Source organism: Megalopta genalis, chromosome 17 (genome assembly GCF_051020955.1).
Source record: "Megalopta genalis isolate 19385.01 chromosome 17, iyMegGena1_principal, whole genome shotgun sequence".
Lineage (NCBI taxonomy): Eukaryota > Metazoa > Arthropoda > Insecta > Hymenoptera > Halictidae > Megalopta > Megalopta genalis.
In genome coordinates, this window is record NC_135029.1 from 507,359 (window position 1) to 533,117 (window position 25,759).

At 35.2% G+C, this 25,759-nt stretch overlaps 3 protein-coding genes and 1 long non-coding RNA gene across 8 annotated transcripts; 3 read left to right on the top strand and 1 right to left on the bottom strand.

Annotated features, from left to right (window-relative positions):
- The first annotated feature begins 23 nt into the window (after positions 1-23).
- Cand1 (Cullin-associated and neddylation-dissociated 1) lies at positions 24-6,099 on the top strand. 3 transcript variants are annotated; one of them, XM_033464940.2, is made up of 17 exons: positions 24-307; positions 808-977; positions 1,164-1,377; positions 1,454-1,746; positions 1,818-1,980; positions 2,056-2,329; positions 2,396-2,902; positions 2,973-3,256; positions 3,346-3,477; positions 3,563-3,731; positions 3,820-4,108; positions 4,171-4,369; positions 4,506-4,763; positions 4,822-5,010; positions 5,097-5,340; positions 5,545-5,691; positions 5,757-6,099. In XM_033464940.2, exons 1-17 carry the CDS (start codon positions 266-268, stop codon positions 5,888-5,890), a joined length of 3,708 nt encoding a protein of 1,235 aa, XP_033320831.1. In that variant the 5' UTR covers positions 24-265; the 3' UTR covers positions 5,891-6,099. The 3 variants fall into 3 exon arrangements, with proteins under 3 accessions (XP_033320831.1, XP_033320839.1, XP_033320848.1); XM_033464948.2 differs by having other exon boundaries at positions 1,457-1,746; XM_033464957.2 differs by lacking the exon at positions 24-307 and having other exon boundaries at positions 839-977; positions 1,146-1,377.
- Positions 6,100-8,156: 2,057 nt separating this feature from the next.
- Positions 8,157-20,132, top strand: LOC117217428 (transmembrane protein 205). Of its 2 annotated transcripts, XR_004489557.2 has the most exons (5): positions 8,157-8,654; positions 16,781-16,974; positions 17,076-17,239; positions 18,914-19,530; positions 19,614-20,132. XR_004489557.2 is itself a non-coding variant. In XM_033465027.2 (4 exons), exons 1-4 carry the CDS (start codon positions 8,377-8,379, stop codon positions 19,199-19,201), a joined length of 924 nt encoding a protein of 307 aa, XP_033320918.1. In that variant the 5' UTR covers positions 8,157-8,376; the 3' UTR covers positions 19,202-20,132. The 2 variants fall into 2 exon arrangements, 1 of the variants encoding a protein (XP_033320918.1); XM_033465027.2 differs by having other exon boundaries at positions 18,914-20,132.
- LOC117217474 (uncharacterized) lies at positions 11,392-13,660 on the top strand. The gene is made up of 3 exons (XR_004489566.2): positions 11,392-12,173; positions 12,255-12,418; positions 12,567-13,660. It is a non-coding gene; the product is annotated as an uncharacterized LOC117217474 (long non-coding RNA).
- Positions 19,887-24,051, bottom strand: wap (DDB1 and CUL4 associated factor wap). Of its 2 annotated transcripts, none has more exons than XM_033465015.2 (4): positions 22,715-24,051; positions 22,258-22,528; positions 21,637-22,189; positions 19,887-21,557 (listed from the first exon to the last, which is right to left on the bottom strand). In XM_033465015.2, exons 2-4 carry the CDS (start codon positions 22,508-22,510, stop codon positions 21,323-21,325), a joined length of 1,041 nt encoding a protein of 346 aa, XP_033320906.1. In that variant the 5' UTR covers positions 22,511-22,528; positions 22,715-24,051; the 3' UTR covers positions 19,887-21,322. The 2 variants fall into 2 exon arrangements, with proteins under 2 accessions (XP_033320906.1, XP_033320897.1); XM_033465006.2 differs by having other exon boundaries at positions 22,258-22,531; positions 22,715-24,043.
- Between the last annotated feature and the right edge of the window lie 1,708 nt (positions 24,052-25,759).

Here is a 25,759-nt window from a genome sequence, read left to right on the forward strand (position 1 = left end):
TTCCGATAGGTTCAGGAACGCACAATTACCATCAAAATTTTGGCAGTCGAAGTTGCGGTAAAGATTCGCAGTATTGAAATGTTGCGGGCGGTGAAATTTCATTAAAACAAAGTTTTCTAATAAGGTCTTCGACCGAACGAACGGGTTCGATTTCAGTGTCACCTGTTCTCCGGAATCTCCGAAATTTTCTGTTCTTTTTGTTGAATTACAACAGTAGAAATATTGGGAACGACAACTGTAACCGGCTGTGAAAAAGTTTTCAATCATGGCTAGTGTATCTTATCACATTGCTAACTTGCTGGAGAAGGTACTTATCATAACTTTTTAAACGAACTCTTTATCATATTAGACATTACGAATCTTTATTTGTTACTTTGCTATTATCTTACACGAAAATATTAATACTGCAACCGATAATGATACTCAATTTTTACATAACCTTTATCCGTGTAAAAAACTTCTGTTGATTTTATAAAGTGAGTTAATCTTCGATACGAGTATATATCGATCTATTTATCTAAGTTGATTTTATTTTTTGTAAGTGAATGAATCCACTATTCTTCACTATTACCTATTAAAGATGAAAATCGTTTGCTGTAATAAGTGCATCATTTCGATAAGAGTCAAAGCAGCATAAATTGTTCAGGAATTGTATGTAAAAATTATTATAATTATTTAATAGTCTTTTATGATAATTTTAAACCTTGACATTGCATATTTTCGTGGATAATGGTGTTTTCTTTTATATCTTAGTTTTATTATAAAAAATAAATTTATTCTTTTTTCTAATAAATTTGATTATTCTAGATGACTTCCAGCGATAAGGATTTCAGATTTATGGCAACCAATGATCTGATGAGTGAATTACAAAAAGATAGCATTAAATTGGACGATGAATCAGAGCGTAAAGTTGTAAAAATGCTTTTAAAACTGCTAGAAGACAAGAATGGAGAAGTACAAAATCTTGCTGTAAAATGGTACAGTTATATATAAATTAAGTTTAGAATTAAGACATTGCTTTTAATAGTATATTTTAAATTAGTTTATGATAGATGTAAATATCCAGAACTTCCTTTATTTTAAAAGTCTAGTTAAGTTCTTTCTTGCCTTTGCAAGATTGTCTCTGTATTTGGACATGATTACAGAAACGTGTCCGATTTCAGTTTGGGCCCATTAGTCAATAAGGTAAAGGAGTACCAAGTGGAAACTATTGTAGATGCACTGTGCAGTAACATGGTATCAGACAAAGAACAGTTAAGAGATATCTCCAGTATCGGATTGAAAACTGTAATCTCCGAACTTCCTTTAGGATCCAGCGAACTTGTTGCAAACGTTTGTAAACGAATAACTGGTCGTCTTAGCAGTGCTATCGAAAAAGTAATTGTTGTCGTTAAATTGCTAAAATATTTAATTATGCGCATAAAAGAAAAACTACTAATTATTATTTACATAGCAGGAAGATGTATCTGTACAACTTGAGGCTCTTGATATCGTAGCTGATTTATTGTCTCGATTCGGTGCTTTACTAGTCACCTTCCATTCTATCATTTTGTCTGCTCTGCTGCCACAACTTTCTTCCCCGCGTCAAGCAGTTCGAAAACGTACCATAGTAGCATTGAGTCACCTGTTGACTTCGAGTAACAATTACTTGTACAATAAGCTTTTGGATCATTTGCTTGAAGGTCTTTCTATTCAAACTGCTAAAAATGTGGTACGCACTTACATACAATGCATCGCATCTATTTGGTAAGTATTTATTAGAAAAATGTTTTAGCTCACTCTACTTGTGATTCTCTACTATTACTATTAAATTTCAGTCGTCAAGCCGGACACAGATTTGGAGAGCAAATAGGGAGGGTAATGCCTCTAATCTTACAGTACAGTGTGGACGACGACGATGAACTGAGAGAATATTGTTTACAAGCTTTTGAATCTTTTGTATACAGATGCCCCAAAGAAATTACACCACATATAAGTAAAGTGAGATATCTCTTCATACAATATTGCTACGGACGTAGAAGCGTGCTTCAGACTCAACAAACATCGTTTCTGTAGATTATAGATATTTGTTTGATGTACATCACATACGACCCAAATTATAATTACGATGATGATATGAACGACGCGTCTGATGGAGAAGGTGCTGTGATGGAAATAGAAGAAGATGGAGAGGAAGATGCAGAAGACGAGTATTCAGACGATGATGATATGAGTTGGAAGGTTCGTAGAGCAGCTGCAAAGTGTCTTGAGGCTGTTGTTTCCAGTAGACGAGAACTTCTCCCAGAACTTTACAAAGATGTTTCACCAGCTCTAATTGCAAGATTTAAAGGTATTTGTACAAAATAAAGTATTCAAAAAAATGTCTATTAACTAAATATATTGTGTATGTTAATAGAAAGAGAAGAAAACGTAAAATCGGATATATTCCATGCATATATCGCTCTTTTGAAACAAACTAGACCAGCCACTGGAGTACCACTTGATCCTGATGCGATGGAGGACGATGACGGTCCGATATCGTTACTTCAACAGCAAGTTCCGTTAATAGTAAAAGCAGTCCATCGTCAGATGAAAGAGAAAAGTATTAAAACCAGACAAGATTGTTTTTCACTGTTAAAAGAGTTAGTACTCGTGTTGCCTGGTGCTTTAAACAATCATATACCGGCATTGATATCTGGTATTCAATACTCATTGGGAGACAAAAATTCTTCATCAAATATGAAGATTGATGCACTGGCTTTCGTGCATACGTTATTAATCACACATCAACCAGAGGTCTTTCATCCTCATATGGCAGTCTTAGCACCACCCATTATAGCTGCAGTTGGAGATCCATTTTACAAAATTACAGCGGAGGCGTTATTGGTATTGCAACAGCTTGTTCAAGTAATTAGACCGCATGGTAGGTTGCAAAATATTGCGTTTAAACGAATTTAATAAAATTAGCAGAACTAAGATACATGTTGTTTCAGATAAGCCATGTTACTTTGATTTGACATCATTGTCTGGCGAAATATATCGTTGCACATTGACCAGACTAAGAACAGCGGATATCGATCAGGAAGTGAAGGAAAGAGCAATTGCTTGCATGGGTCAGATTCTAGCTCACTTTGGGGACATTTTGTCAGATGAATTGCATGTATGTCTGCCAATATTCCTGGACAGGCTTCGTAACGAGATAACACGACTTACGACTGTTAAGGCCTTAACTTGTATAGCATCGTCGCCTTTGAGAGTAGATCTTAAGCCGATTATGGTATGTGTAATCCATTGTACGGTATACATAATTCAAAATTTGAATTTTATGTATATTTCGTTGTATTATTATTGTTGGACGTTCTATAGGACGAGGCTATTCCAATTCTTGGGTCTTTTCTCCGAAAAAATCAACGAGCTTTGAAATTGTGTTCCCTACCACTTTTAGATACTTTGGTGCAAAATTACAGCTCTGCTCTTCACGTAGATTTATTAGATAAGGTAATGGATATTAAAGAGCAACATATGAGTAAATATCAACCACATATATTGAAAGTATATAATAAAATAATATTTCGTTCAATAGGTAACGACGGAGCTACCGGCATTATTAAATGAGACTGATCTACATATTGCGCAATTAACTCTTAATCTTCTCACTGTTATCGCGATGTTACACCCAGTCGCCCTGACAAGGGTGTCTGATAACATCCTTCCAGAAATATTAGTGTTGGTAAAATCTCCACTTCTCCAAGGTAATCTTAATTAGTATTTGAAATTGCTATAATATTAGAATTTTCATTCACACACATTGTCGTTCATTCCTTTATTTTTATAATGCAGGGGTGGCCTTAACTTCTATGCTGGAATTTTTCCAAGCATTGGTCCAGGCAGACATACAGGGTCTGGGATATAGAGAATTGCTTTCGATGTTAATAGCGCCCGTTAATCAATCTGTTCTTCATAAGCAAGCCTATCATTCCCTCGCTAAATGTGCGGCTGCGTTAACAATTACTTGGCATCAGGAAGCTCAAGCAGTGGTAGAACAATTTCTAAAAGACGTTCAGAATCCTCAAAGTGACGCACAACACATCTTTGCGCTGTTAGTCATCGGTGAAATAGGCAGACACGTGTAAGTAATGTCGCAAATTGTTCTGAATATACGTATGTCTATTTAATTTTCTTTTCATTTAGGGACTTAAGTGGAATCGCATCTCTGAAGCATATAATTTTAAACTCATTCTCGTCCCATTCGGAGGAAGTGAAATCGGCAGCCAGTTACACATTAGGGAACATAGCAGTCGGCAATCTTCCAGAGTATTTGCCATTCATATTGAAGGAAATTGAGGCACAACCAAAACGTCAATATCTTCTTTTACATTCGTTAAAAGAGGTAGAGAACGTTATGTAAAATTATAAGTGCAAAAGTATACTAAATAATTTTAGACTATCTCTTCAACTAAAAGGTTGTCCTTGCAGGACACATTGTATACATATTTGAAATATAATATGATCATCTAATTTTACAGATCATCACATGTCAATCTGCTAGTCTGTCCGGTGTGTCCCACTTGCAAAACTTTGTGCCTTCAATCTGGATGTTGTTGTATAGGCATTGCGAATGTACGGAAGAAGGCACACGCAACGTCGTCGCAGAATGTCTAGGAAAACTTACTCTGATTGATCCTGCTACCTTATTACCAAAACTACAAGAATCATTGAAATCACCTTCTGCGTTCATGAGAACTACTACAGTCACGGCCGTCAAGTTCACCATTTCTGATCAGGTACATCGAAAGTAATATTGTCGTCTTATACATAAGTAAATTGTAATGTTTCTCACAGCCTCAGCAAATCGACGCCATGTTAAAACAATGCATGGGCAATTTCTTGGTGGCTTTAGAGGATCCTGACCTGAATGTAAGAAGAGTAGCTTTAGTTGCATTCAATTCGGCAGCTCATAATAAACCAATGTTGATCAGAGATTTATTAGATTCTGTGTTACCACATCTGTACGCTGAAACTAAGATAAAGGTACTTGAAGTATACTTTTATTGCGCGCGCGCGAATGTTACTTCTCTATCATAAGAGAATATTAATCTTTTCACTTTCGTATACAGAAAGAACTGATAAGAGAAGTTGAAATGGGACCGTTTAAACATACTGTAGACGATGGTCTGGATCTTAGAAAAGCAGCATTCGAATGCATGTACACGTTATTAGATTCATGCCTCGATCGGCTGGATGTTTTCAATTTTCTAAACCACGTCGAGAATGGCCTCAGAGATCACTATGATATCAAGATGTTGACCTACCTTATGACGGCCAGGCTCGCTCAACTGTGCCCTACGGCCGTCTTACAAAGTGAATATTGCACACTAATTATTAGATCGCAGATCTTATGCATTTATAGTATATGCGCAGTCTTAAATAAGTAGTACATTTATTTTATTTTTATCACAACTTATTAAATTTGGAATGTTTATAAAGGACTAAAATCCACTAATTATAAGTATTACTTATAAAGGATATTACTGTGATTTTTATTTATATAATATTAATGTGCAGGGCTGGAAAGGTTAGTTGAACCGTTGAAGAGTACGTGTACAATGAAAGTAAAAGCAAATTCAGTGAAGCAAGAATATGAGAAACAAGATGAATTGAAACGCTCGGCATTGAGAGCAGTTGCAGCGCTATTAACAATTCCAGATGCTGGTAAATATTTATTCGAATCGCTATATAGATTGAATAATCTGAGCTCACGTATTCTTCTTTTTTAGATAAAAATCCGTCACTATGCGAGTTTGTAACTCAGATCAAAGCAACGCCCGAGTTGCAACCACTTTTCGAAATAATTCAGAAGGATTGCAGCGGAAGCAGTATGAATGAAACCAACGCGATGGATCAGAGTTAAAAGTCTACGATCTGGCTTTTTGTATTTCACATTAGACCGCTGTTAGCTATGCATGATCGCGGTCATATTATTCATAGTTTATTTCTATACGTTATTTTTTCATTATTGTCCTTGACCCGAAACGTAGTTTGAAATGAATGTGATTTCATGTAACACGCCATGTATAAATTACGAAAATAAATTTGCCAATTGTAAGCATTTTACGATAACGTATCGGGCTTCGATTTATCGGTAAAACGACCGAGTTTAATTTTTAAAGCGAAAACGAAAAAATCGTCCGCTGAATATTTTAACTAATAAAAACCAAAAGGTTTTCAAAACGTGATTTTTCTTACATTTGGAGATGCTCAATTTAAGATTGCACTAATCGTTGGTGTTATATATATTCATTCATATTTTAATCGACTCACTTGTTCAAATCCTTAATGAATTTCTTAATTTCCTGACAAGTTTATAATTATTCCTTAAAAATATTATATAAAAAATCTTAAAAAACAAAGGATCGACCAACGTAGGTATATATGTTTGATATTAAATGTCTCTCTCTCTCTTTCTCCCTCCCTATTTACACTTTCCATTTGGAAAGAAATTGGATCAATGTGTGATCATATAAGCGGTACTGTGAGTGAACCGTTTAGCGAGAGAATAAAGTTCAGACAGACCTTCACCTAATTCCGAAACTTGTCACGCGAGTCACATTTTTCATAATTAATTTAAGAAATTAGTTTTTGTTCACCATCATTAATAATTTCAAAGGCTCTTAAAAAATTGTTTAGAAAACATATAATTGTCTTTAATCAAGGATATCAACTGTAACATACAATTTATAAAAATTATGTAATTCGATAATAAAATTCCGGCATTTCGAGAAGTATTCGTTTCGTAAGAACAAGAACCGTAGCATAATACATTCTAGGGATCGAGGTCTACTAAAAATTTCAGACGATGCAAAGAATCACGTAGGCATCCGTGGGGCGAATCGGACGAATCGCTTTTAACTCGTTGTCAGACAAGGATACAACATGCTTTCGTGTGCGTATAATGGGACAGAATGCGAAGATGCAGGCTCATCGATTCGTCAGCGTTAAATTGCTTTTATAGCTCCTCATACACGCAAGAGGGAGGACGGTTATATATCAGTTATCATTCTTATTACTCTCGAGTACAATTTCAAGTGAAAAATATTCAGTCGAATATGTGGATAAAACAAGTTTCTTTACAATCTTGAAAAAATAATGTCTAATTTGCACCATAGATTACGTTACAGTTGCATTCTAGAACAATTGCTGACAGATGGCGTCTATACAAGCAAAATGTTGCGAACACGTTTACTCTATTTTTGTTATAATAATAATTTGTATAGAAAGTTGTACTTTTAAATAAGACAATTGAACGAGTACGTTTCATTAACGTATTAATTACTGTTAGCGATCTTTAATCTGAAATCATCCGGCAGAATGCAATGATTGGCAAATAATACCGAGTGTGGTTTCGAAAGATGCACTGCATGCCTTGGTTCTTCATTTTCTTTTTCCGTGTCCGGTCCGGTTCCTTGCAGCACAGAGAGCTCACAGTAACTTCAGGGCCTGAATAATACATACATTGATTTCTTTCGAAGAAGTCATCCATAACAAGTGACTGAATAAATAATAAAACAAGGAAATATTAAATAAGATAAGAATTAAATTACGAGGTTAGATACCATATATAAGTATATGAAGGATCTGAAAACAACTTAATAGAAACATTTTCCCGCCTTTTGATGACAGTAACAAACAACAACATACGGAAAATATAAGGATGTTGACCCAGAACTGCTATCGCTCGATCATACGCGATAATCTTAACGACAAGAAAAACACAAGTTAATGAACTTTGACATTTCCTCGTTTGTGTTTAATGCATACAATCTTCAAGATTACTTTTTTTCTTTCTGAGATAAATGAAATAATGAATCACATTATGTTGACAGCTTTATCGATTTCCATCGACAGAAAGCAACATGGAAATTCAACAAAAGTACATATTGTGTAACACTTGCTATCCTATTTAAATTGTTTGAGGCAGTTTTAACAAATTGTTACAGGAGCAAATAAAATCGGTAATTTTGTAAATGATTTTTTAATAATTCTATAATATTACACATATCCGAGTGAATTTAACTTTGGTGAATTTAGGATTTCCAAATGGGCCACCCTTTCGCTTTTCGGTCGCTAGGACCCGTGGGTTGGCCGATCGTGAAACAGTGGTGGGGGATATATAAAAGGGGAGTACGTCCACGGAACGACGTACTGTGCGGTAGTACAAGTTCGCGATCGCGTTGATCTCCCGCGGTTTCTAAATTCTTTCTAAAACTTTCGCACGAAATTTTGATAGTGTCTGTTGGTGTAATTAGTGAAACATTATTTATCACATTTCAAGACCTAATTCGCTGTCTTTATTTTTCTTCACGTACAAACTTGACTTGATTGCCAAAGAGAAATACCATGTGTCTTCGTACATCGCTTGGTATAGAATCCATGGAGCCGGCAGTGGCGCATCATCAACAGAACAACAAACTGCAGAAAGCAAAAGAAAAGTACATGAAGTTGCACGACGACTTGGTTGCCAAGGAACTAAACATTATCAAGGAACAGAAGACCGATGCTGTTTTTATTCCGGAACTAGCCGATGACATATTGAGGGCTAGTACCATAAATTACAGCTCGCTTCTGAAGACGTTGTCAAAATATTATGAGACATTGCAACAGACGAAATTTTTCAAGTATGTATCTTTTTATTATTTTCAGTATATATTATTATATTTTTATTATTATTTTAGTTAATTTCACTTCACAGTAATTTTGTGTATTTTGTTATGTATTGCTTTTTATGTGTTTATACATTGTTTTTAAATATGCTCATGATTATGGTAAATATCCATCCTATTCCTTATAATAATTCTTGCATTTTATTACATCATAGTTGGCAGAAAATTTTGGTGTTATTAGGTAAACTAAGTTACTAATTTTGTGATATTAGGTAAACTGGCAGAAAGTTACTTTTTTGAAGGCGTAACATTTGGTTAGATTGCAAAATTTGTATTTTAGATAATATTTTGAAAGATTGATAAGTTTGCAATTAACAGTAATTAATAGATGAAAAGATGAACAGGTAGTATACAGGTTTCTAGATAAAGTTCATTGTTAGTTTTAGGTATATTTGAAAGAAATTTGGGTAATCCCTCTAGGTATATGTAACCACACACAATTGCAAACAATTGAAATGAGATAATAGGTGGCGTTTTACGAGTTATCTCATATAAAACAAATAACCATAATGTGCTTCATATTTTCATATTGTAATTAATGAAAACGTAAAAATATCATTTTCCATCTGGAATATAATAGTCTTGTAGCTGTCTTTTTAAACATCAAACTGAATTAAAAACTGTCGGTGTAAAGTTCTGTAAAATATAGACGTTTGAGCGATGATAAGGTTATGAATTCGATAACGATAAAACGTAAACGGAAAATTTTGCAAATTATTTTAAAAATTCGAACTTTTAACACATTCTTTGCGTATAAATTCAGACTCTGTGAAGAAGCTGATGTGGTTAATATTTTTTCCATTAAATTTTTGTAATTTGAAAATAAATAATATTTTTATTCTATTTTTATCGTGAGTAAATATAAAATTGGTAATTTGCATCGGTATCCTGCAGCCTAACAATAATAGATTAAAATAGATAATATTCGTCAAGAATGAATCACGAATAAAAAAAAAATGAAGCAGAAATTAAATAAGAGGCGAAAGTAATTAGAGCATGGAGCGGTCTACGTGACTATGCGCCTGAATAAGAATGGCACCGAGCTCAACATGATACTAGGGTTGCCACCTTTTCCCATTACAGTATCCGGGTATTACAGGACGTGTAATGGGAGAGATGTACGTATGAGAAATTGCTACGTGATGCTTCCAAATTGAATTAGATCTAAGAAAGATATTTTACAAAACTGTAAAATTTGTAACGGAAACAAAAACATGCGATCTGCAATATTATTTTTCTCTTCCTGCGATTGTAGAATTAATATGCAATTATACACTTTGATCGGCCGCGTGAATCATTCTTGTATCCATCGTTTATTCTTGATGTTTATTGATTCACGTTTGGTCTTTGATCTATTTCTGCATCAGGTGGAGACCGATCAATTATTATCCTTTCTGCAATATGCTTTAGCTGACAGATATCTGTCGTTTCTTCCAGTGCACAAATAATTGACCATTTTGTTTAAATTACTGTAGAAATTTCGACGCGTGACGTAATTGCATTAATGATAATTTGAGATTCGGTTGGCACGAGTATACAGTAAGAACTTTCCATTTGAATACCAGAAGCTACAGGTGGATGTTCATAAAACAGAAATGGGATGCAAGCGAAATAGATTTGTGAATGTTATAAATACACGCCATTGAATTTATAGCATTTTTCTCTTTAGAGTGCATTCACTCGTGACTAAAAATAGCTGGATATTGTACAATAATTGTGCGTCCCATAACGGTGATTCTCGGACACGTGCTTTCTCGTTACCTTTTCAGAATGCCACGTTCCGCGCATGCGTGGGAGAGAGACAGATGGAATGACAGACAAACAGTCGGTCACGCATTCTCCACGCGCGCGAAACGAAACTGGCCAGGCCCCGTAACAATTACGTAACGAATGCAAGTTTGATAACGAAACGATATCGTAGAAAGACCAAATAAAAATGTAGTCCATCCTCGAAGTTAGCTTTTCAATCGTGCCCGAATCTTTCGATGAAACCGGAATGAATTTCGCGTTTTGTCGATAGTGTTTGTAACATTTAAATATGTAGATAGCGCGACCGCCGCCTAAAATATGTTGCACATCGTAACACCGATAAATTGATACGTTTCTTAATCACACTGATGGCCTTTTTATCGCGGTCCCTTCATTGTACTCTACGTTGCCGAATGTTGTGCGTCACTGACGCTTAATTATGCCCGGCCGATAAAAACTAACGCTCCATGGACACGGTGAAAGCGAAGATCGACCTCGCCTTACACCTTTAAGGTTATTTTTATAACGTAACCGTTAACGGTGTCAAAGCATTTTCTAATTCAATTCTAATGTCTCGACATATTAACACAGTACGAGGAAACATATTGAGGTTAATACGTTCACGTAGGATGTAGGCGATCGCCTAATTATATTTAGTGTCATACATATATATACACATATATACCTGACACTAAATATGTATATAATGTATATATATATATATATATATATATATATATATATATATATATATATATATACATATATACATGACACTAAATATAATTAGGCGATCGCCTACATCCTAATAAATATAATATAATATAATTAGTATATAATACATATACTATAATAAATATAATATAATATAATTAGTATATAATACATATACTATAATATATATAGTATATATATAATATAATAATATAATATTATATTTAATATAATAAATATACTGTAGCTAATGTTGCAGTATTTTCCTCATGTGCACAAATGGATATTTATTTATACACTTGCACTTGTCTATTTCGGGCAACACGTGACGATACAAAAATAAGTCTGTCAACGAGAATGAATAGAGGGAACGTACGCTTTCTCGTCCTTCTTTTGCATTCTCAACTGTTTTCAGATTTGTATTTCTGATCAGCGGCCAAGTTACAAAAATCCGTTCGTGTGCATATGTATGTATTTAAGAGAACAAAAATTCCGGAGGCCCGAGGGAATTTGAAGGGAAAAAGTTCCGGAATTATTCATGAGTCGTCTGGGAATCGAACGTCTTTCCCCGTAGGCCTGCCGTTTCGACAGAAATGACAGGTAGTCACGATGGAATTTTAATGACGGTAATCCCGAGGAACATCTGGTCGGGAGTGGTTCAGGCTGGGCTGGCTGGCTGGCGCTCGGTCAGCAGGATGGTTGACGAGCAAGTGTGCGTTAAAATCTGGTTCGCGTCAAATTCGTCTTCGTTCTGTTTGCTTGAACGTCTTCGCTTTCGTCCTAAAAATTGTCACGTGCCATTTGTCGACTAGCATTTCATGACGTCAGCAAAAGTCAGACAGCAATTAATCAATTGAGTCATCTGAATCCGCTAGTGACGTGATGTTATCGCCCTCCAACATCGAAATTGCGTTGATATCTGTTATCGTAAGAAACCGAAAACTGGTGTCGGAAATTCGGAAGTTCTGATTTCGTGTGCGAATAATGAATAGCGCCGCCTACATATACTTGGTATGACGACTAAAGATTGAAAACTGAATATACGTTATTACGAATTGCTATCCTATATTGTTAAAATTATTATTATTTTAGAAAGCCTCTGTTCGGCCAAGCATACGTACGGGGGGAGCAGAAAACCAAGTGCAAAGAACGAGTTGATTCGTCGGGGCCGGTTAACAGAGGCTGACTAAAAAGACGAATGCGTCCCTTCTACATCTGATCGTTCATCTCGAACGGGGTGGGGACTATACATATATGTATGTACAATGTAACTGATCGTTTGATTCGCGTCTAAATCAGAATGGCAATTGCGAGAGGTAGCGTGTGCGTGCCATCTCGCACGTCTGCTGGTTGGTACCTCTTGATAACTGGCTCATAATACCCCGTGTATTGTATATCTTGCAGTTTAATGCTTTGGATGTCGCGCAGAACAGGTCGTAAGCCCAGAAACGGTCGCGCGCATTCAGGCGTCGTATTACGAGCGTGCGGACCTGAAACGTGTGGACTCGATTGTTTCCTTTTCTTACGACTGGACCCCCAATGATAGGAGAAAAATAGATGAATAGAGTCTGGCCACCCTCGTCCGGCTTCTCAGCTGAACAAGCCATTCTGTAAACGTAAACGTCCCTTCCGGACATGGTTTACAACTCCGCTGTTTACACAAAGAATGATTCCTTGCCCTTGGGACTGGAGACCCAACTCTCCTTACATAACCTGCTGTTACTGTCAGCCGATTCCTGTTCTATTAGATCGACGTATAAGATTCAATTTAATAAAAATACAGTCATCGAAAATATTCAACCGTGTGTGTGTCAACCTCGTACAGTTCGAAAATTTGTATAAGAATCGGATATTGGGAAAGTTAAGGATCTCCGATATATGAGCCGTTTATTTTGAAAGTAGCATAAGTCACTTTTTCAAAAAAATCAGGTTAATGGTAACACTAATTACAATTTAACGGTATCTTTTCATTTAAAAAAAGTTTGTAATCAATAAGTTGAGAACTATTGAGATTTGTTCGAGAGAAGTTTTGCTAATTAACGGTATAACAAACATGTTTATTTTGAAAGTGGCGTAAGTCGCTGTACTCAGGAAATTAATTGCGAGGCTTACTGTAAAAGAAATAGAGACGTGTGATAAGTCTGTGTGAAGTATTGTTTTGAATTATTTTCAGTATTATACTCTATTATACCTCCAGACCCGCCAACAGATGGCTATAAAATGTTTTATAAACTAACTTTAGATGAAAAAGATGAATTTCTAACTTTGGATTTGTCACCAAAAAGAGGAAGACCTAGGCGTTATTCACAAATAGAAATGGAACCGTTATACGCTGGATCTCGTCCTGTTTCTTCAGCAAAATACAAAGACATGATAGACTTGCTTAATTATATACCCCCAATATACCACAGTTATTTAAAAAATTTGAAACAAAACACGATTTCCGAGGACTTAATCACTCCTATTGATGACGAAAATTCAATTGAACCGATGTATTTTCATATAAATTACTTATACTTATGTTTCAGAATGTACGAATTATTTTTGTATTTTATGAATATTAAAATAAAAAATACTTAAATCAAACCTTTATATTAAATATGTTCATGGTATAAATTATTATTATATATGTAATTTATTCAACAATTTTAGTAAATCACTGCCCTTTCAAAACATCGCTTCGGTAAAATACGTCGGACAAAATTAATTTTTTGTCAGTCATTTTTCTAAACTATTTATTTTGAAAGTGGCTTAAGTCACTTTACCGTAATGAAAAGTGGTGATTTTTTAATGTTTATACGAAATTATTTATACTGAGAAAAATATCAGTATCCTGAGATAACAAATACAAGTAAATCTTCTCGAAAGTTAGCATCCATATTTTGAAACGTGTTAAAACGCAAACCCTTAAATATATCGACTTAAAAACAAAGTGATTTACGCCACTTTCAAAATAAACGGCTCATATCGAGATACGATCGATGAAAATACGATTTATATGAGATCGGTACAATGTATCGCGTGGTAGAAGATACAGAGAAAAAGGCCTTTGCCCGAGGTTCGGTCGTGTTCTAACTAATTGATGTGAGAGAGCGACGCTGGCCGCGCGGTGATCCAGAATGATTGGTGTAATCACGATACGAGCCGGGATACGGTTACTTGCCTCAGACATCTATTATCAGTGCCGTCTCGCTGCACTTTCATTGACGCGTTGTCGCTAACGGCGGTTCCATGTGCACGCCCTCACAATCTTCGGTCCCAAAATATTGTATACGTATTTATTAAAGTTGCGGCGCGCAAACAAATTTATTCATGGAAGCAAGAAGGAGTCGCGCCGCGCGAATTGATCTTTATTTACCGAACGGTGAATTCGGAGGATTTAGCAGTCGTCTAATTAGTGGCTTGTAGAGATGTTTATGCCGACTCATGATTGCTGTGCATTTTTTTTTCCCCTCCCCACTCGAGAGAAAATTGACCCGTTGTTTCGCAAATTCTCCGTGCTCTTATTGCGTAAATGTATGCAGAGCCTTTACAGGAACACGCGAGGCAGGAACAGAATGCATAATCCTGTTCCGAAATTCTCGGAAATGTCTTCGATAGTGTGCGACGAGAGACGGGTCCGGTCGAGAACCTTTCGCGGGAAGAGGTCCAACTCGGAATCCGAATGTTGCTTGCACGTGATGCATCCACGTATCACAGGATGCGTCAAGAATATTCGGACATTTGTCAGTCTGTCGATATCGCAAAATAATTCGTTGATCGCTCGATAGATACTCTAACCACGGCAGCAGCAATTCTATCCGCGAACGAACAAGTCGGATCAACAATAGTCTAACGGTTTCTATTGGAACAGTTATTTAGTGTAAAACTGGGAATTTTCCAGTGCAGTTATTTAAAAAATCTGTGGAAGGACATTTGCCAATAACGGATGTGGCAACAGGCCTTTAAACATTGTCTGTTTTGCTACGAATTTAGGTCAAGTGTTCCAATCGAAGTGTCAACGTCGATGTGTCTGTTCAAACTTTGCGGAGTCTGTTCGCAGATTTCACTTTGGTAACGCACAATATCATATGTCCGCGATGCACGACACACATTAACCGCTAAATTTGCATTAGATATATCTAAGCGTGAAATATAAGATTGGAAAGTTATCAGTGGTCTAGTTTTAGTAACAGTAACATCTTCTAAATTAACAAGATTAGATTTAGTTTCAGATTCAGGCAGATTTTTCCTTATCCTTAACAAATTTCTAATCGAAAGTTTAACGAGTTATCACGCGACAACTACCGTTTAACCCTTTGCACTCGAGTGGCGACTCTGAGGCATCACTAAAATTTGTTATATCACTTTCTAACATAATTTTTACATTAACAAAGTTTAGATTTTAAAAAATTGTTAAAAGTGTAACCATTGTGTAAGTCGCAAGACTCGATTTCGCACGCATAAAGTGCACATTGTCATGTAAAATGAAGATACTGTAAGTCAGAAAAATTATTTCAGATTTACAGTTAAATTAGCTTCCAGTGCAAAGGGTTAATCATCGAAAATGTATGATTCGCAGTCGGTTGGAAGGGACAAAATTATTTCGAGAGTTTCTTTTTCGAAATGCAAAAAGAAATGAATGCGATAATGTGATAAACAATCTGATAAACAAGATGATAAAGGTAAGGATAGACACGCGACCGTGGAACTTTCATCATTGACGCGGCGAATGAAATGATGCAACCAGTCTACCGACTACGTGCGAATTGATTACGCCAATATGGCAGGCCTACGGTAAATATTAAATGCTACCAGGCCTGCATCCTCTGTTCGAAGTTTAAATATGTTTTTTTGTAGTACAGAGCGGTTCAGTAATCAGTTCTTGCTCTTGATGTCTCTTCGTCTCTCTTCGCCTTCTGAGTTGCACAATTTAGTTTCTCTTGATACATATTTTCTTTCGTAATTATGTTTCGCGAAAGTGTGATCCAAGAACAGTCTGGTCGTTATCTCGGAGAAGAAGAGATCAGTCCGCGAATCGTCTAAGCTTATTTGTTTTAGGTAGCTTCGTTTATTTCCACAGTCAATTTTGTAGATCCTTTCGAATTCGAAATCGTACAGTTGAACAAATTTGAAAGATTAATCTCTCGAAAGATTAATAAATAAAACAGCGATGAAAATGATGTTTTCTCTAGCGCTAGTGCTCTATTGGAAGATTGAATCAAGATTAAAACGGTAAAGCTAACATTGCGAGGTAGACGATTTGTTCTTTCTCGTGTAAACTGAGCTATCTCGGACGTTGGATCGTCTGGCGCCTAGAATGATGATACCGCGCGAGTCTCGTGAGTTGAACTTAACGGAGAACCGGATTTGGTAATAATAAGATGCGGTCACGTGAGACGTGTAAAACCAAGCCGAGAATATTGACGCGTACGTGTTCAGTCAATTTTCGATCTAATTACTAACGTCATTACAGAATTCTTCTTTTTCTTTTTACGGATGGGTACCCGTTGAAAGAAAAAAAAAAGAAGGAAACATTTTATCAAAAGATTTATTATCTTAACAGTGTTTCATTGGATTCCTGGGAATCATAAAATTTATTCATAAAATTATAGGAATAATTCTTTTTGTTGTTGCAGGATTCTGTTCTACACTACACAACCAGCCCATGTAATCATGATCGCAGCAGTTCTGTGTGTAACGTCGGCTTTGGTACCAACGAAAGATAGATTACAGGGTGCTGGTCATCCTTACTCGAGAACAACCACTTTCATTTATTTGGCCTCGTTTGTGATGCACCTCGGCGCTCAAATTTGGATGACCTTCGTTTCAGGTAATTAGAACCGCATAGGGAAGCTCGGCTAGTTTACCGGTGGTCGTTATCAGGACAACAAAGAAGAATAACATCTCTAATAACGATTATTATCACTTCAGGTCTGTCGTTATACTTTGCATTGCCCAGGCACACGTTTGGCGAGGTGCAGCGAATTCTATTCCCCAGATATTTCACCATTAATGCGTGTCTTAGCCTGACTACGCTGCTCATTTTTATCAAACATCATCCAGCCCATACATGGGATACGGAAATAGCGATACAGGTATGCACATTCTCAAATAATTTACATGAGATACACTCATACACGAAAGTATTCGAACGCTTACGTTTCTAACATTCGATTAATAAAATATATGTGTTAAACTGAAGCATTTGATATAATATGACACATATAACAAGGGATCGGTCTTAAGACTGCGTAAGCAAAATTAGAAAATAATTCAAAAATATAGCGCGTTTTTACAGTACATTTATTGTAAACACGTATCAGAAATGGCTCACAAAAGTATTCGAACGAAACAATTAACAGTTATTTAAATTGAACGATTAAAGGTTTTACTAGGAAGTTGATCCACCTTTTGCTTTTATAACAGTCCTAAATCTATTTTCCATTGAGTGGAGCAACTTAGAAGTAACATTTGCATCTATTGATTGCCATATTTCAATAATATTTCGTTTCAACACTTCTTTCGAAGTAATAACCGTATTTCTTAATCATTTTTCTACTTCATCTCATAAATGTTCAATGGGTTTTAAATCGGAACTCTTTGCGGTGAATGTGGCACCACGTGTGGAACATTTTACAATACCTATTCTTTGACTATTTTAGCGGTATGCTTCGGATCATTGTCAGACTGAAACCAATAATCGCTAGGCAAATTCAATTTTGATACATTGCTTTTTAAATTTTCCTGCAAAAATTATTAAGTATTTCGTTTTATCCATTATCTCATGGATGAACACAAGGCTTCCCACTCCACTAGATGCCATGCAGCCCCAAACTAATACAGATCCATCATTATGTTTTCCTTTTCCTCCAAACACTTTTACGTCCATCGCTACCAAAAACGTTAAATTTACTCCCATCAGAGAATAATACTTTGTCCCAGAATGAATTATTTTCATAAATAAATTTGTCGGCGAATTTTAAACGTACAATTTTATTTTTCTTGCTAATAAATGGCTTTCTTCTTGGATCAGACAGAATTAGAACCGCGAAATCTACGGCCGACTATAAAACATAATGATGGATCTGTATTAGTTTGGGGTTGCATGGCATCTAGTGGAAAATTTAAAAAGCAGTGTATCAAAATTGTATTTACCTAGCGATTATTGGTTTCAGTCTGACAATGATCCGAAGCATACCGCTAAAATAGTCAAAGAATAGAAATTGTAAAATGTTCCACACGTGGTGTCACATCCACCGCAAAGTCCCGATTTAAAACCCATTGAACATTTATGAGATGAAGTAGAAAAATGATTAAGAAATACTATTATTATTTCGAAAGAAGTGTTGAAACGAAATATTATTGAAATATGGCAATCAATAGATGCAAATGTTACTTCTAAGTTGGTCCACTCAATGGAAAATAGACTTAGGGGTGTTATAAAAGCAAAAGGTGGATCAACTTCCTAGTAAAACCTTTAATCGTTCAATTTAAATAACTATTAATTGTTTCGTTCGAATACTTTTGTGAGCCATTTCTGATACGTGTTTACAATAAATGTACTGTAAAAGCGCTATATTTTTGAATTATTTTCTAATTTTGCTTACGCAGTCTTAAGACCGATCCCTTGTTATATGTGTCATATTATATCAAATGCTTCAGTTTAACACATATATTTGATTAATTGAATGTTAGAAACGTAAGCGTTCGAATACTTTCGTGTACATGCATGGCGAGGATAACAAAATGATAATGATTGTTTTTTTCAGGTGTGTGGAATGTCTGGTGCATTCTTTTTGGAGCTACTAATTAGACTTTATCTGACTCCGCCCCTGTTGCAATTGATAGTTCAGAAAAATATATTGGAACGTGCTGCTGGAGTCGGTAATGAGATTGGTCGCCACAATCCAGGTCCATTAAAACATTGTCCACACTATTTAAACATTCACAAAACCTTTCGACGTGTTCACGTTTATATTGCTATGGGGAATATGTTGACTATGGGATGTACAGTCTTGCATCTTCATTATATAGCCAGCAAAATATGCGTTCTTTAATAATATTCTAATCAGATCTTCCACGAGCACGTGTACACGGTGAGAATTGTGAAAATAGTTTTATTTTTCACCAATGTCTCCTACAACGCTAGCCATGGTGTTTGGATTAAACATATGGATCTAGCCTTCCAAATTCTCGTCAGATCACTTATCGAAAGTGATACGTGATCTTGTAACACGAGTATTCGATGTAATTTAGCGAAGTTTCATCGGGGATCAGAACTGTAAACGTTAGAGGTGCTTAATACTGGCAAACAAGGGATATGACTCCATCCATTGTTGTCGCAATGCATTAATTATAATAAAATGTTTGAGGAACGATGATCAACGTAAGTTCCACTTTGTATGTAACTGTGAATACGTGCAAATGTGAAATTTTAATGTTAATCACTCTTTCCTTTTTGTTTTCTAGCGACATGAATTTTATCTGTTCGTGGATAGCGCACGTGCCGCGGGATAAAAAGTTAAAGAAATAATATGCTAATCGATACAGAAATTAGTGAATATGGTTTTAATATTTTGTTAAAAAAGAAAGTCGAAATTTCGAGGAATTTTGAAAAGATAATTATCATAAGAATCTGACGTAGCAAAATGTGTAATATATTTTTATAAATTAGAATATTCGAAGATGTAAGAATGCGAAATCGTTGACTATACTGTTAGGTAATAAATAGCTTACTCTGTATCAGAGTTAATAATATTTATTAAAATAGCAGTAGTATATAATGCTAATCTTACAGCTGCGTGGAGTCGTCAGATGTTTGATTGAAAACATGATATTACTGCAAGAATTTAATTTAACTGATTGACTAATTTTCTGACTCATATACTCGCATTACATTATTGTAAATAATGCATATCGCCCATATTATGTTAACTGTAAATTATGATACTTCGAACAATAATATAAAATTTGTTTTTCTTTTTTAAATATTGATTGAAAGTGTATTGATTGTAATCCTATCATATATGTTCGCTATAGAAATTATGATTTCTAATGAAAGCATGGATTATTGGTACATTGAATTGTCTTAATGTTAATTCAAATAATTTATGTATAAAAAAACTACCTTTAATTACAAGTTCATGATACAATCTTACGTTTTAAGGTTCATTGAAAACTTTTCGTAAGTATGTAATTATATTATCACATAAGTTGATTTCTTCGCTAATTCTAGTATCACCAATACTACCGCTATAATATTTGTCATTGTAATAAAAGAATTTACTGTTGCATCCCCCACTTATTAAATCATGATTACCCACACGCTTGGTTGCTACGATATAATTTTCGCTTAATACAAATATATTGATTGAATTTGGAGATTATGGAAAAGTCTATTGTTATATTCTATGATTTTCTAAAAAAATCATGTAAATATGGAAATATAAACATATATACAGTCATGCCGCAATCGAGATATTTCATTTCGATTTATTTCACGGAAGGATTCTAAATAACACAATCTGCTTCGAGTTTCCTGAATTGATCACCAAATGGAATATCTCGAACACGTTAATTTTACATTACGATAATATACATGTGATTCGTCAGTCTCTATATGCCGTGTCCTCGGAACACATCTACTGATGACTGAAATTTCCTCTTATACAAATATTACACTACTATTTCAGTTATCATCCAATGAGCTTCTACGTGTATTTGTTATTGTTATTTCACACGCTCACATGTACATTTGCTTGATAATCCTGAGAATCTTAAATACGTACATAAATACCAGTGGCACAATGATAATACACTGCATTATCGTTCAGTTAACATGTACACATACTCGATATTTTTAGATCAGTTCAGTCATATTCAATTTGAAAATTTCAATTCATAAGTCTATTTGAACTGTATCAAAGTGTTACTTTCTCAAATTTTTTTATAATTCTTTCGATAGATAAGCATTTCCGATATTAATTTTTTTACATCCTTTAAAAATAACTAGTATTTGTACATGCTTATTTTACAGGTACAAAAAGAAATGAGAAAATGTATGATGAATTGACAAATCCATACGGAATATTCAAATGAAACGATCTAACGAATTTGTGTAACAATTCGTCAAGAAACTCTTTTACATGAAGATGCGAACCTATTAGAAAATACATTTTTTATACTCTGAGAATTTCTGCAGCTTTGTTGTAACAAATTGCAATCCAATCAGGCTGGGTTGCACCCCATTGAATTTGATTCACCTCTCCTTCTGCTGCTGTATAAGCTAGAATAGGATCTTCAATAGCTCTTGGCATTTGCTGTATGTCCCAAATTAATGCTTGATGATCATCACCAGCTGTGCATATGTGACAAGAGGAGTGTGGTGCCCAAGCTATACCATTTACACTTGCTCTAAAAAATAAATATAAAAATGAAAGATATGAAATAATAGAAGAAAGGTAACATTAAGACAACAAGATGTTTTTTATACCTATGATTATTTAATCTGGCAACTGGTGTACATGGAACACGAACATCTAAAATGATCACTTCACGAGCATCCATAGCTACTGTCGCTAGATAATTTGGATCCTGTTTGTTCCATGCAAGTCTTAAGAGCGGTGTGTGTTGAGGGTCCTCATAAATTATTGTAGAATGTTCTAAATGTCTTAAATCAAACATCCTGACAGAACCATCAGCTCCAACAGATGCAAACATGTCTCGTCCACCCCCAGCTCGACTAAATGCTATATCATACACTTCCTTGTCGTGTGCAATCAATTGTGTTTTAACATGTCCTGTGACCATATTCACTCTTCCTAACACTTGACCTGTTTCTAAACCCCAAATCGTGCATGTTGTATCTATACTAGCAGTGCCGATTAAATTTGGATCCACTTCATTCCAATCAAAGGATGTAAGAGGAGCACAGAAGTCTGAATTTTTATTATTATTTAAAACACATTCCAAACGAGTTTCTGGCTCAGCAGCTCTCCAAACTCTTAAGTAATCACCGGATGTAGCTAGAAGATCTGGCAGCAATCCTAAACATAAAATTTAAAAAATTAATAAAAATGATTTTTGGAATTAGATAAAGAAAGTGTAAACATACCTTTACTGTCTGGTATCCACATTACTTTTGTTGTTGGATAAGGATGATCGAAAGTGCTTTTTGCACTGAACTCTGATGTTTCTTCATCGAGAGAAACTATTTGCACTTTGTTGTTATATTCTTCTACGAAACTACCAAGGGCCAAACGAAACCTCTTATCAGGTCTTACCGACCAATTCATACTGTAGAGAGGCCATGGTGCCTCGTATTTGTAGATTTCTTTTCTTTTAGGGGGCACACTGTGCAAAGCCATTATTACCTTCTATTTTTCCTACTATAAGTAATATATGTCAAATATATTATGTCATAGTCTTGTAATATTGAAATGTAATAAAATCGTAACAAAGAACTAAAATTATTCCTTATCATAGAAATATGATACTACATTCTGTTTAATTATAACACGATTCGCTAATGTATAAACAAACAGAAAAAATCATTACTTCGTGACACTAACCTCAGAATTTAATGTTTTCGAAATACAATAGCTACGAGTACAATTTACTCAAGAATTTCAGAAGTTTACTCCTCCATGTTAAACTTGCATTCGAGGAAAGAACCTTGTGTTTTCGAATATCGAATAGAAGAAGTTAATAATCACGTTACAGAGTTTCATAAAGGTATACAATATACAATAAACCACATCTCTCGCGATAACATAAAATGGCGCTCTTTTAAATTTGACATTTTGTCGCTATAACAATTATTGTGACGCGGAATTTCATATCAATGGAGATAATCTGATTCATATAACGGGAACAGATTATCTTTTTTGCATACTGAAAATCTAAATATCGTAAACATTGAGTTATGTAATGATATTAATAATTTGTATATTTCATAGTTCTTTTACAAAAGATTACATATATGTATATATATATATGTATATATTACCTATAAATTTTTAATAATTGTGATAATCGTTTAACGTATCGTAAGCTAATTTGTTTAAACTTACACTTCATATAGTGTATGTTGCTCAGATCGTGAATAAGAAAATATACATTCATCGATCAGAAATTCTCAGCGAGCAGGCACATAGATTTAACTTTACAGTGCTGTCGGAATTAATATCCAATTGCAATTTTTCCAAGTACAAAGCGACTTCTTTTAACTTTAATTTAAAAATTCAAACATTGAAACATCTCAAAGAGATAACATTAAAATATAATTTTCTATTCGATTGTTGATAATCCGTGATTCCGGAGAGAATCATTTCATCCTTGATAGTAGCGCCACTTTTGGCGAAATTGCGCAATTTCTTAGACCTTAGACATATTGTATACTACTAGACACACATGTGTACTTACTAGATTAAACCATATGCATATGTACACACACATATATATATACACGGCTTCAGATAGTTCGCCTGAAGTAACGACGAATCATCTATGAAACGTCACGGTGAACCTGCTGTATAAGCTACGCTAGTATGATATATTTGCAATTTCGAAAGAGTGACGCACCGATGTCCTGAATGTGTTGAACTGTTTTGACATTTTGATTTGGCATTAATGAACATGCGAAAATGTTTAATATTTAGAAAGCAAATTCAATTAATCAAATATGAAATATATTTAGCTAATACCGAAATTAAAAGTAATGAAATACTTACAGGTGGTAAGTTACGTTCCCACCACTATTTTGATTCTTTTTGCAGCCTTTGGAACAACACACACGCGCCATTGTCTTAAAAAATGTTCAAAATTAAGTTCGCACAACAAGATGATCGATAGCGGATATGAGCAGATAGCATCTAACAGCATCTAAGGTTTGAACTTGAATCCTGACGCCATGTCAGTCATTTAGAATGACCATCTTGCACGTCACAATGAACTATCTTTCGTGAGTCATCTTTGCATCACCAGCAGGACTCGGAATTAATTGCATGACAGAGACAAAGCATTTTCGGAGACTGCTCTGAAATGTGCTGCAGAATGGCATTATCCAATCCCATTTGTGAGATCTCTCCTGCAGCAAATTTCAGAGCAGTCGCCGAACGTGGTCTATCTCTGTCATGTGCAGTTAACTCCGAGTCTTAGCCTAAGGATTGTTCCGTACACGCACTATATACATGCTGTGTCTACTATAGTAATACCTCAGGTTTTGCACGATTTTTCTACCTCCCACTTTTCCTCCCATTTTTTTACCTCCACCATTTTACTGCGCATCCAATCCGCAGTGAATCCTCTCTTAGCATTGAATCGACAGCAAATCAAAGCAAAGCAATTTCTACGCTTATTGTCGCTACCGGAGCGCGCTACGATCGGAGAGTCTTGCAGAAACGTAGGCATCACTGTCTACGATGTGTATAGTGCGCGTATAGAAAGAGCCAAGAGATCAGTGAAGCAAAGGTAACTGTTCACTGTGACGTCACGCAGATTAAAAAGATGATCATTCAAAATAGCTGACATGGCATCAGGGTTCAAGTTCAAATCTCAGATACTTATCCTCTATCAATCAACGTGTTGTGTGAATTTAGTTTTGAACACTTTGAAAATAATGTGCATCCCTCAATATTTATTAACCATTCAAGACAATATTCTCCATCCCGTTTACCATTGTCCCCTGTACTTCGCCACAAGTGGCACAAGGCATAGTTGAGCGGACTTGGAGAGTCTTACAAGTTAACGAGGAACCATCAATCCTATGTCTGCACGAGCAATATCGGTACGGCTAGTTAAAGCAAAGTTAGTTAATAAAAACATTGGTAAAAGAAACCCGTGAGTGGACGATCTTATTGGCGACACGAATTTACAAAATATAAATCAAATATTTCAGAACTGAATACGAGAGGTGCGTCGCAAATCGCACGAGTAATTTTATAAATAGAAAATGAAAAATTCCCAAGTAGCTTTATTTGTAAATTCGCAACGCTACATGATAATGTCGTGTTTAGCCGTTTAAAGCTACGTGGAATTTTGGCATAACCAACATTTTTCTCTTAACCGTGCTGTTACGTGCAGCTACGGGGATTTTGTTTTACGGAACACTAACGAAATGTGTTTCTCGAGTATCGAAACGTTAATTATAAGAGAATCGTGGTCAATAAATATTGCGAAGTTAATTCAAGAATTAGAGTTCGTAATCAATCGCGTTCAATGAAAATTGCGATGCTACTTCAAAACAGACGCGATCACGAAATCTCGATGACTGTTTCCGCAGTACAATCATTGGGCAATATGAGCCGTTTATTTTGAAAGTAGCATAAGTTACTTTGTTTTTAAGTCGAGATATTTAAGGGTTTGCGTTTTAACACGTTTCAAAATATGGATGCTAACTTTCGAGAAGATTTACTTGTATTTGTTATTTCAGGATACTGATATTTTTCTCCGTATAAATAATTTCGTGTAAACATTAAAAAATCCCCACTTTTCATTACGGTAAAGTGACTTAAGCTACTTTCAAAATAAATAGTTTAGAAAAATGACTGACAAAAAATTAATTTTGTCCGACGTATTTTACAGAAGTGATGTTTTGAAAGGACAGTGATTTACTA

Excerpts from the sequence above, each read along its gene's own strand:
- Cand1 (XM_033464940.2), top strand. The coding sequence starts at position 266 with ATGGCTAGTGTATCTTATCACATTGCTAACTTGCTGGAGAAG. Across the intron at positions 1,378-1,453 it reads TTAGCAGTGCTATCGAAAAA|CAGGAAGATGTATCTGTACA; the intron begins GTAATTGTTGTC and ends TTATTTACATAG. Across the intron at positions 5,341-5,544 it reads CCCTACGGCCGTCTTACAAA|GGCTGGAAAGGTTAGTTGAA; the intron begins GTGAATATTGCA and ends ATTAATGTGCAG.
- wap (XM_033465015.2), bottom strand. The coding sequence starts at position 22,510 with ATGGCTTTGCACAGTGTGCCCCCTAAAAGAAAAGAAATCTACAAATAC. Across the intron at positions 22,190-22,257 it reads GTGGATACCAGACAGTAAAG|GATTGCTGCCAGATCTTCTA; the intron begins GTATGTTTACAC and ends TTTTATGTTTAG. Across the intron at positions 21,558-21,636 it reads GCCAGATTAAATAATCATAG|AGCAAGTGTAAATGGTATAG; the intron begins GTATAAAAAACA and ends TTTATTTTTTAG.
- LOC117217428 (XM_033465027.2), top strand. The coding sequence starts at position 8,377 with ATGTGTCTTCGTACATCGCTTGGTATAGAATCCATGGAGCCGGCAGTG. Across the intron at positions 8,655-16,780 it reads CAACAGACGAAATTTTTCAA|GATTCTGTTCTACACTACAC; the intron begins GTATGTATCTTT and ends TTGTTGTTGCAG. Across the intron at positions 16,975-17,075 it reads TTGGATGACCTTCGTTTCAG|GTCTGTCGTTATACTTTGCA; the intron begins GTAATTAGAACC and ends TTATCACTTCAG.